At 45.3% G+C, this 11,915-nt stretch overlaps 1 protein-coding gene across 2 annotated transcripts in view; it reads right to left on the reverse strand.

Annotated features, from left to right (window-relative positions):
- LOC143737752 (B-cell scaffold protein with ankyrin repeats-like) overlaps positions 1–10,398 on the reverse strand; it is a 159,366-nt gene extending 148,968 nt beyond the window's left edge. Inside the window, exons 1-2 of one of the 2 annotated variants that reach the window (XM_077229588.1) lie at positions 10,141–10,398; positions 8,878–9,273 (exon numbers count right to left, since the gene is read on the reverse strand). In XM_077229588.1, coding sequence (XP_077085703.1) covers positions 8,878–9,273; positions 10,141–10,153 — 409 coding nt within the window. In that variant the 5' untranslated portion in view covers positions 10,154–10,398. The remainder of the gene's footprint in view (positions 1–8,877; positions 9,274–10,140) is intronic. The other variant, XM_077229590.1, reaches the window with a different exon arrangement.
- Positions 10,399–11,915: the final 1,517 nt, after the last annotated feature.

The following is an 11,915-nucleotide window of genomic DNA, read 5'->3' on the forward strand; positions in this document are numbered from 1 at the left end:
TCAGCATAGCTGACATTTCTGGATCTGGCTTGGGCAACACTGGTCTCCCGGAGGGAGGCAGTGCAGCCGAGTCGTCATCTCCAGAGTTCAGCTCCCCCTCCGATGCTGCGATTGACATCGTATCCCCTGGAGGGGCCCCAAATGACACGGCTGGCCTGTCCATTACAGAGGGACCAGCGGGATCAATGGGGAGCTCCACCGTTTGCGGTGTGAAAGAGGAGTGAGGGACCCACGGGGCCTGGCCGGGCGGATTACCCCTCACTGTGATCCTCAGATCACCCAGCTTGGACGGCACCCCAGTCTTTCTCTGGGAAGGTAACCCAGAGGAAGAACAAGGGCGGGGCCCAGAGGTGGGGACTGCACCAACGCTTTTGACGAAGGCGAGTCTAGATCTCAACACCGAGATGGTCATGTTCCCGCAGTGAGAACATGACTCATCCACGAAAGCTACCTCGGCATGCTGTAAGCCCAAACATGCGACACAACTTTCGTGACCGTGAGAGGGGGATAGTGCCAGACCGCACCCAGAAACGCACGGATGGAATGGCATCTTGAAAAAGACGCACTCACACCCGTGTTGCTCTTTTAGGAAATGGGACCGTCACCAGTGCCGGAGCACACAGGGAATGACCGCGGCAAACACTGAATAGTCCTTCAACCAACAGTGAAGCACTCACTTCTCGCCCTCTAACCAACCGTCAACACACAAACAAACAATAGAAATTTGATGCTGTTAAAACAGCAGTTGAGAGCTGAGAAGCTCGCAATCACCGCTGCACCACGCTGTAGAACACCAACACTGGAGAGGTCTTCCCGTAAGAACACCGACACACTCGCTCGTTGAATACAACAGCACACTTCAGAGACATCAAAGACGAACGGCTCCGAAGCGAAAGGCAACTAGTGCGTGCATCCACTTCCGTATTTATACCCGCGCCGTGGGGGCGGAGTGTGTGATGCAAATCACTCACGCCAAATTCCATTGGCTCGTTCAATAGTAATCGAAGATGATAGGCTCCCTAGCGTGATCCCCAATTCAGTCGACCGTCGACTACGTCCGACATTATCGACTGAAAGGGAACTGATTTTATATATAAAAAATAAATAAAAAATCTGGTTACGGGGGGTGTCACGGTTCCATCGTGTTTGGACTTTGTATTAGGCTTGTTCGACTTCATGCAGCTCTGGGCAGACTGATCGGTGGCTGACTTGAAGCAGTGCATGCCAGTTCTAAATTTTGTCCAACTTGAGACAGCGCCAACGCCACATGAGTGTGACGTATGCCATCAAAGTACCGCGATAGCAATTTGAGAACAGCCAGAGAACTCACCCAGTGCAGCTTCTCAAGAGCGGCTGCACGAGCTCGGATGATGACACAGCTGTTTCATGATTGGTCGGATTCACCTCATGACAACTATCACGTGTGTTTCGGGTTTATTCTCACACATTAAATTTCACTAATGCTCACAAATCTGTTTTTTATAACAGTAAAATCTATTTTCATGTAGTCGTGATGTTATATTATTTCATATTTATCCAATTAGAATTTATTAAAAAAAATTTAGACCACTTCATTGATAGTATAGGATTATGTTGATCTTTATTCTTGTACAAACAGACGCTGTATTAAGTAGTACATAAAGTATTGAATGGAAAGTCTCTGAAAAGTCTGTATATGTTTCCGTTTTCAGCTCCTCCCCGCCTGCACACGGCAACTCTCGCGGATCGGTTACATCCAGCCGCAGCCGATGTCGAACACACCCTTTGCATTTGCTTTCTGTTTTTTACAGTCTCCCCACCTAACTTAGTTCATTAATTTGTCACAATAGTTAGTCATTTGATTATTCATCTAGTTCAGCTGTGGTCTAATTAGTTCTCCCCGTTTGTCAGTGTATATAAGTTCCCCTTGCGTTTACACTTGGCATTAACATGCGACCTGTATCCGGATGTTGTCCACATACAAATTTGAAAAGACAAGCGTAAACTCGCTTCTGATCGGAATGTTATACGATCAGTATGTCCAGGTTCGAAGGAAGTCGAATACACAGGTAGTCTGTGATCGGATCTCAGTGTAATGTAAACGCAATCCAGCCATTGTGTCTGCATTCACATGCGGACGTCACACAAATCCCCACTGTCATTATTCCCCCTCCTCTCTCCGGAACTGAGAGCTGTGTGGTATTGCGATACAGTCGAGTGAAGTACATGTAGGCTACATCCCAAATATATTGAAATGTTTGCCTTCGCAGTTCGCACCCTAAAGTTGCAGAACCATTCATTTTCTGTAAAGAACGTGCATTTTTCCCACCACAGCTGGCAATGTTCTCGGACCCATATGTTTCTCTGTACCGTTTCCATTACAGCATCTATCCACATTATTAGTACTTGCAGCCTCTTCATCCTCCTAATATTGCGAGATTTGTAAAATCTCTCCTGACTGAAATCTGTTTTTAAAAGAAAACCAGCCACCTCAGGTCGACTTTGCACCAAAGCCATCCTTCTTTTTTCTTTTTTTTTCGTGGGAATGTGAGATCTGATCTGTGATCCAGATACAGAAGCCACTTGATGTGGACAGATGTAAACGCATCATGTCCTGATTGGCTTACAATCTGATCTGCGGAGGACGTAGTCGACGCAGACTGAAATGGGGATCATGCCAGGGAGCCTATCATCTTCAAGTACTATTGAACGGGCCAATGGAATTGGAGTGCGTGATTCGCATCACACACTCCACCCCCGCGGCGTGGGTATAAATACGGAAGGGGATGCACTCACTAGTTGCTTTTTCGCTGAGGAGCCAAGCGTAACCCGGAGTCAGCGGTGGTCCAGAGGTAGTGGCAAGGGGACTACGTCCTCCGTTCCCTCCTTCAGGGTATGGTGGATTGCATACGCAACCAGGACATTCCCGTTCAGTCGGTAACGTCGGACGTAGTTGACGCTGACTGAAATGGGGATAACCTTTGAAAACGCCACTAAAGCTGCCACCTTCCAGTGCTTAGACAAAAGCCACCTGATGCTCCCGCAAATTTAAGGTGGGGAAGAACAGGGCTTAGGCCAGGGAAGTCACTGCTGTTCCTACAGGACCACTGGGAAGCGTTCCCCGAACATTGGAAGGAAGGGACGCTGCGGAAGCCACATCCTACCCGGAGGGAGGTAACGTGGAGAATACACATATGAACTGGGCGGATGACCGGGCAGTATGACATATGGAATGTCACTGGGGTGCTCCAGCCTGAGACGGGTGGAGACTCACCGGACAGTGACAGCAGAGAGACTCTGCTGAGGGAAGACACGGGCTCGCCGTAGGGAGCCGTATCGTGGAAGAACACACATATGGGATCACCGTAAAGACCGCAACATATGGACCCAGCCTAACACAGGTTCCACACTGCTTACGAGTTGCAGGCCTAACACCAGACGTTTCGCACGTCCGACGTCGACCCTCAACAGGGTTCAGTTCAAGGGAACTCAACTGGAGTAGAAGGCGCACATATCCAGTACATAGGAGGGGAATGGCGCAGGAAGCCGACACTTGAACCGGGCTCACGGTGAAACTGGCTTCAAGAGAAGGGAGCCCACGGGAAGCAGCGGTTCAATAGGTGTTGCCCAGCCCCCAACTCTAAATCTGTCAGCAAAGCACTCTGTCAACGCCCAGGCGGAGCAAAACACACATTATAGAGGAGCTCAACACCTAAGTGGACATGAGCATCTCAGAATCTTTCACCGAAATAAGGCAACCACATCAGTGGGCCAGTTTGCTTGGAAACAGCCTTCCCTTCCTTCTGATTACTAAAAGACAAGAGCTGGTCTGAGGTCTAAGGCTTGCATTCTTTACACGCCTAACCGCTATAAAGACGGACGGACAGAGAAAGCAGGGCTGGGTCCGCCTCCCCAGGCAGCGCTTGCAGGCTCACCACCTGATCCTATTACGGGAGAGGTAGGAACCTTGGGCACAATCCAGGCCAGGGTCTAAGCTCGTGAGAGTTAGCCAGCCCAAACTCTAGTCACAATAAGTTGACCGAAAGCGAGAAAGTCCCTACCCTCTAGTAGAGACCATGCTAGCAGGAGAACTGATTTAACAGAATTATTAACTCACTGCCTGCAGTGGCTCAGGGGCGGTCTCTGCAATGCAGTTGCACCAGAGATAAGGCCCAAGAGGATAAAGAGGATTGCAAGGATTTGTATTACCTGCTCCTCAGGAACCTGACAATCAGGACGTGCTACCCATGCTTCTGCATCATGATGAGCGACGAAAACACTGAGGCAACATCATCAACGGTCGCAATGTCTAACAACTCGAGGCACGAATGCCGGTGTAGTCGAGGGTCGCCCAGGGCCCCGTTAAATCACGCCTTTTGTACATGGCCCCTCAGTTGATGAGGATTTGGCAGCAGACCGGGATGAACTATGGTCACACAGGGTGAGCTGCTCTGTCACGGTCACCTCGGGACTCGATCGTGAAGCTAGCACTGAAGCGGTCATCGCATGGAGGAAACCAAATGGCTGCATCTACCATATGCCCCAGGAGCCTCTGAAAGTTATTTCAGTGGGACCCTTTCTCACTTCTAAACACACCAGCTGAACACACTCTCATTAGAGAGATGTGTTGGACCGAGTCCACCTCCAAAACCAAAAAAGAGAGACTCAACCCGTGGGCAAGATTACTCTCTCCCAGTTGACCTGAAGACCCAACGGCCTCTGGAGTACTCGAAGGGAAGGACTCTGTACTGATACTTCAAGCGCCCTCACGCACAACACACAGGATGGCCTGCGGCGCGGAAGGTAGAGATCTGAAGCACATGTCATTCAGGTCGGAGCTGCAGACCAATCTTGGGCCAAGATGGTGAAGACCCATCACCTAGTAGCATGAAGAACGAGATTACAACTGGCCTTCATACCAGCTGGAGAAGCGGCTATATCAAATCCTTCGCCAGTAGGATAAGATAAGCGCATACAGGTCAGGAGCACCAGCCCAACCTGGGAAATTGGGGAGACCAGGAACCGAAGCTTGTCCGAATCCGCCATATCAACCAGGCTGAGCCAACGATGGCGCTCCTGGACCACTAAGGTGGACATCGCCAGACCGATTGTGCACGCAACGACACTCGTGCCCCAGGTGGCGAGGTCGGATGCAGTGCGGTGCTCACCTATGAGCGCACGGTCTGGGCTACCCTTGTGCATGTCCATGGGTGCCCTGGCCTGACAGACCTGAATTAACGCCACCGCACACAAGAGGAGGCGGCTTGCCCACAGGCCTTGTAAGCTCTGTCCTTCGTCGGAATGGACGAAAACTCACAGGCCTTAGGGGGGAGACGAGGATCCCCCCAAAAGGCAATGGCCGCCGGACACAGGTGCACCTGTGTCGACAGACCGCTCCATTGGGGGGATGGCCTCCCAACCCTTCACCGCTCCACGGGTAGTGAGGGGGAAAAGCTATTCAGGTAGTTTCTGGCAGAGAAAGGTGCCGTCCACAACCTGGAAAGCTCTCCATGCATTTCGGGAAAGAAAGGCACTGGGGCGGCGAGCTGAGAACCAGCGTGGCCCGCCCCGAGATACCAAACCTCCAACCGAGACTGAAGGGGACACAGTGGAGGTTCCACTCGAGCCTGGCAGCCTCGGCGGCCCGTTTCAGCATAGCTGACATTTCTGGATCTGGCTCGGGCAATGTTACAATCCCAGAGGGAGAGAACACAGGCTTGTTGTCATTTCCAGAGGCCAGCTTACCCTCCGACGCTGCTATCGACATCTTATCCTCTGGGGGAACCCCTATTGAAACAGCTGATCGGTCCATTACAGAGGGACCAGCATGCTTAACAGGAATTCCATCGGCTGCGGCGTGATGGAGGAGTTAGGAGCCCACAGGGAATGGTTACCGGGCGAGACATCCATCAGTATCCTCCGATCACCCATCCCACACGGCACCCGGGGGTGGGGCATGGTAATGGGGACTCGCGCTTTGCGGACAAAGGCGAGTCTCGATCTCAACACCACGACAATCATATTCCCGCAAATGAGAACATGAGCCGTCCACAAAAGCTGCCTCAGTGCGCTGAACATATAAATATATATATATACATATTTATATACACATAAATATATAGCTTAAACACGTGATGCAACAATTGTGACCGTCAGAGAGGAAAAGGGAACGACCGCATCCAGAAACGCACAGGTGGAATGACAACAGAATTGTAAAAAACAGCACTCTTCAGAGATATCAAACGATCGGCTTCGAAGCGAAAGGCAACTAGTGTGTGCATCCACTTCCGTATTTATACCGGCGCCCCGAGGGCAGAGTGTGTGATGCGAATCACGCAGGCCAATTCCATTGGCTCGTTCAATAGTACTTGAAGATGATAGGCTCCCTGGCGTGATCCCCATTTCAGTCGGGGTTGCCTACGTCCGACGTTATCGACTGAAAGGGAACTCAATAACTTCCTAATTTAGACATTTTATGCCACCTACTGGCAGTTTTAATTTCTTATTTAGAGTATCATTTTATTAAAAACTAAAATAATAATTTCATATTTTGTGGATAGTTTGTCCAAAATTGTAAATTCTGTTTATTTACATTTATTTTGAAGAATGTTAATCGCTTGACAGCCCTAATAATGCTGTAAATTTTGTGGCTATGCAAATGTACTGCAAGTAAATGTACGTGTGGCAGAAAAAAATACATACAAATACCTATGAGATCACATTGTTATAATTTGGATGCATCAGTTAAGGTTAGTGTTAGGATTAGGACACAAAGCATTAAAAAACTATTTAACTCTTTACATATCTATCCCTTATAAGAATATCTAGGGGTCATAGGGCTGGAGCCTATCCCAGTTTCTCTAGGCCAGAGGCAGGGGAAAGCTCCCTGAACAGATGGCCAGTCCATCACAGGGCTCTCACACACAGGCAATTTTGACTCTCCAGTTCACCTACAGTAACCTACATGTCTTTGGACTGTGGGGTAACCCACGATGACAAAGGAAATACATGCAAACTCCACAGAAAAGACCCCTGGCGGACCTTCTTGCTGTGAGGCAACAGCCCTAACCACCGAGCCATTTGTGTAAGGATTCTACTGTCAAAGGCAAGTTTGACATGAAAACATAGATATGAAACAATATCAACAACCAAACATGACAATTTGTATATAGGCTAATTATATGATTATATATAATAATTTAGAGTCTACAAAATATAAACTATGAATTCATTATAAACTAATAGTTTACAAATTATTCATTTATGAGTACTTTATTACTGTATATTTATAAGTGTTACCCAACTTTAAATATTTTTATTTTCTTACTAACCATCGGAAACTTGCAGGTACTTTCAAGTATTGTAAAATTCCTTTACCACCCCTGTCATCAGAGGAATTATTTTTAAATGCACATATTTACATAATTTTTAAAAAGCATTTGTTGCTATTATTACTGTCACTTTTAAATGCATCTAATAATAAGAACTGCTAAAGAGAACGTTTACCTCATTGCAAAGTGACCATTTTCACAGCAAGGTAAATTAATCCCAGAGGAGGTGATCAAGATTTACATATTCAGTGATAAGTACTGAGTTTGACGCATGAGGAAGTGCACACATTTGCATATTGTTTGTCCTGTGCTGAAGCATCCATCAGCAAAAAGCAGCACTTCTTACCGCATCAAACTGTAAAAGAATAGTGAACGGGCACATCACTGCATTTCTATCTTTATAATCTGAATGATGTTTAAGGTTATACAGTATTTTATGAGTAAAATGGTATGCAAAACTACAGGTGAAACTAACCACTTTGTTCTTTATTAGATAGCTGTTCATTTGCATAACTGTTTTTTAAGATGGAGCTTCAAGCAGCTGTAGGCATGAAATGTTGTGAAAGTCTCATCTCCATTACACACGAAACACTGGTTTAAAGTGGATAATACAGTACACAGTGTTCTCATATCAACATATGGCAACCTTCTCACTGCTGCAGAAGGGATTTCAGAAGCATTAATAACAAAGCCAGTTCAGGTTCATGAAAAGTATCCTCCTGAGAGATGTGTTCCACTATTGGGTAGTACTGTCAAGTAAGGAACTGTGTGTAATACGCCCTGTAATTCATAGTCATAAAGATAGTTTAAATCCAATCTCAGTGTCTGAAATTTCATACTCTAACAGTACATCCAAATTGGCTGAGCTAGACAGAAGTCAAAATGTACATTAAACAACAATGGGCTGTCTGTACTGTATATATGCCCAGTTCGTAAGTGTGTCAACTACATTATTCTCAAAAGACCGCAGATCGTGATGTAGTTAAGGGATGATAGTAATTCCCTTTCTAGAGGAGGGATAATCAAGGAGGGATAGGGGGGATAATGAAGTCTCACATGTGCCAAGAACAGCTCTGTCTTTGGCCCTCTCCTCGCACTATTCCTTAATTACAGTCTCCAGGACCACCAATTATAGCAGCAAAATGAAAACCTGATTAAACTTCCCCCATAGGTGCTGCTTAACCTGCAACAACAAGCTATGTGTCACATCAACTTCTTCGTGGGGGTTAATACTTTCAGCTGGGTAGACCAGTAATTCAATGTGTTATCTATAGTCTAATTCCCACTCTTACTAAATCAGACCTCCTTACGTCACACGTAAGGATTCTGAATGCCACAAAATGCCACAAAGTCACAGTAGATTTACTAGTGAGAGTTTCAATGGCAGAGCATTACATTTTAAGATTTACCTGTGAGAAGATTAAGGTACTTCGAGGGAAACATTTATTAATTTACTATTAATTATTCAGAGTGAGCTATGCTACTCTTTATTACAGGGAGAGCCCCCTTGGTGCAATCTAGGCTACCAAGCAACTTCCAAAAAGACCACAAACCTTCACCTCCTCACCTTTGTGTACAATCTCTGCCACAACCAATCGATAGTCCTGGGGGTCCTGCTCGCTGGAGATCTGGAGGCACTCCTCCCCCTTCAGTGGAACTAGCTCCAGCAGAGGATCCAGGCTCTCCACCCCACAAAGGAGAATTATAACACGGGTCTCTGGTCGCAATACACGAGCCAGAAAGAACCGCCGGAGCTGGCATAGCCCCTCCAGCATGCCACGCGACAGGATAAGCAGCTTACATTTGTACTCTCCCAGTCTCAGGAAGTCATCCTGGCGACTGGTCACCATAGCAATATCATAACAACAAATACCAGTCTCAGGAATGGGGCCTGTCAGGTGGAAGCGCAGGTACGATGCCCACTGCTCTGCCTCCGCCTCATAGATGATCAGGAGATCTTCCGCTAAAAAATATGGTGTACATAAAATATGCATCAATAGTTCTTCAATTTTGTTAGAAATATAAAGAGAGTTTCATTTGAATACTGAATTTCTAAACATTTGTGAAACATGTAATTATGTGAATTTTTTTATTATTTTTGTTCTAGTTAGTGGTGCTTATGATGCAACGCATATTACTATTGTCCTGTATACTTCTTCTGGACAAAATTTCAGCTCATAAATTCTCCCACGTTTGTCATGCAACCATGAATGAGGTGTCAAATATTTCGACTTAGAGAGGAGAGATGTGCTATGGCTTTTATAACCCATGGGGAGAACAAAGTTCATAGAGACATGGGGCTTGGCTTATTTGATTCAGGCAGCCCACCGCTCTGGAAGTATCACCTGGACAACTGTCTAGCCACACCCTAGCAACATGCAAAAGCCACATCTTGGCAACAGAACTGGACATGGGAGTTGGCTCTATTGTAATTAGGTCACTGCAACATATTTTGTTGATCCTGGAACAACATTCCTGTCCAAAAATTTTAAATGTACTTTATTTTCTTACTTTATGTCAAGTTCATTTTAAATGATCTAGTTTAAATTTATATTTTATGAAAGTATTCAACTATTATATAGCTCATTTATACATTTTAAGATACAGTTAAATCTATTTAAGATGTAGTTAGATTTCACAGTTTTGATATAATACAATTTAAAGTTGTAATAACATGTTTTTATTTAAAATATCTCCAGTTAAAGCAAATATTGTTAGTAACAGACATTTACAACATATTTTTTTAAATTTCAGTAATAAATTAACTGAACAACAAACAACTGAACTAGTTGAAGACTCAAACACGATAAAGAAATAAAGGAAAACTTACATGTGTTGCTCATCTCTCTCTCTCTCTCTGTACCGATGTGTGCTTCTGTGTTCTATGATGGTGTTTAATCAAACAACGGCACCTTTGTGCATTCTGACCAATCTTTCCACGCTCTGCTAGTTTCCGTGTCATGGAGGCGCAGGTGTCTGAATGGTTTTTCACATGCATGTTTATTTAAATACAGGAAGTCGAAGTTGAACATTTTAATGTGCAATTAGTCTGTTACTGAACAGAAATTATAGAATAAACAAAAAATAAAAATATTCAATCTCCATCAGGGTTTCCATTGGCCAGGAAAAAAATGAAATGTCCGACAAAATTAAATCTCTACGGTAAAATTGTCAGATTAAAATTGCTTAATAATCCCGCCCCCCTAACACAATCTGAATTTGAGAATAAGCCTAAAATGTATAAAGCAAAAATAGACCGGCCTTTTTCTATGTTATAAAGGAACAGGCTCTACCGTTTGAAAGTTATTAAACAACATCGCATGCTGCATTTCAAATAAAGCGCACGCCTAAAACGACTGTAATAGACCTAAACAACGAACGATTGAGTGAGACGTTTCAAATATGGCCAGGCCCAGGCAGACTAGCCTTAAAAGCTTTTTTCAGAGGCCAGACGCGACGGACGATGGTGAATCAAGAACGTCTGAAGCCTCGGATGTCCAGAGCCAGACAGCTCCACCACCACCGGACGTTCATGTTTTTTTTCGTCTATTTGAAAGTTAGGCTAGTGGCGGCTCGTCAATAGAGGGCGCTGGGGCGCCGCCGTCCCTGGTCGCTGCGTCCCTGGCGAATCGGAATTTGATACATGTTATTTCATCCAATCTGTTTGGTTCTCGTCAGCTGTCATTCAACTTTACGCTCTAGGGCCACTACTGCGACTTGGGCGACTTCAACAAAACCTTGCTAGGCTGATCACTTTCGTAGAGATAATGGCAGCAGTTAAACCAAATTTAAACCCTCATTGATTTACAAAAAAACCCTTTCACAAGGCGTTTGCTGGAAGAAAAAAAAAATGGGTAAAGGATCTCGGACCGGACGAACCCGATTTACAAATCCGGCGGCAGCCAGTGACAGAGGACGAGCTTCACCCGGAGCTTCACCCGCACTTGTCATAAGAAACGTGTCGGCACTGAAGTTTTGTGGACAATAACGGGGGTAAGAGACCTCAAACAGCTATCTGAAATTTATTTTCGCCCCGCCCCCCCAAAAATAAGTATCACCAGCCGCCACTGCAAACATGTTGCATTCTATACGACCTGATTATGTCATTTTCTAAGTTACATAGCCTGGCTCCAGTTTTCCTCAACTTGACTAATTAAGAGGCGATATTTGACCGGCTTATCATCAAAATGTCCGTAAAACGAAACCTATTTTCGGCACCATTTTTTTCTAGCGGAAACTCTGGTATCCATATTTTGATACTTTATAAAGCTTTGAAAAAGTTTTAAAGAAAGTTTCATGGAAATCATAACAATATAGTCTGGTTCCAGCTGTGCAGAGTACTAATGAATATCGAAAGATACATAAGAGTTAGAATGTGTGATGGAGAGTTAATCAGAGTGGGCACAAAATCCTCTAAGCACATACTTGTGTTGCCTGGGCAATTTGCCCAAAAATAGCACATGGCCAGCAAGTGACATGGAATGATCACACACAATCGAGCAAGATAACAAAAGGAGTGCTGGCATCCCCTCCTACTACACTTCAGTATTCCCTTTCGAACAGTCAGTCGTATTGCGTAGCTATTCGCTATAGGGAAACTCCTTT

The sequence above is a fragment of the Siphateles boraxobius genome, unplaced genomic scaffold (assembly GCF_051911475.1).
Source record: "Siphateles boraxobius isolate OS27281-9 unplaced genomic scaffold, OSU_SipBor_1 130, whole genome shotgun sequence".
Classification (NCBI taxonomy): Eukaryota; Metazoa; Chordata; class Actinopteri; order Cypriniformes; family Leuciscidae; genus Siphateles; species Siphateles boraxobius.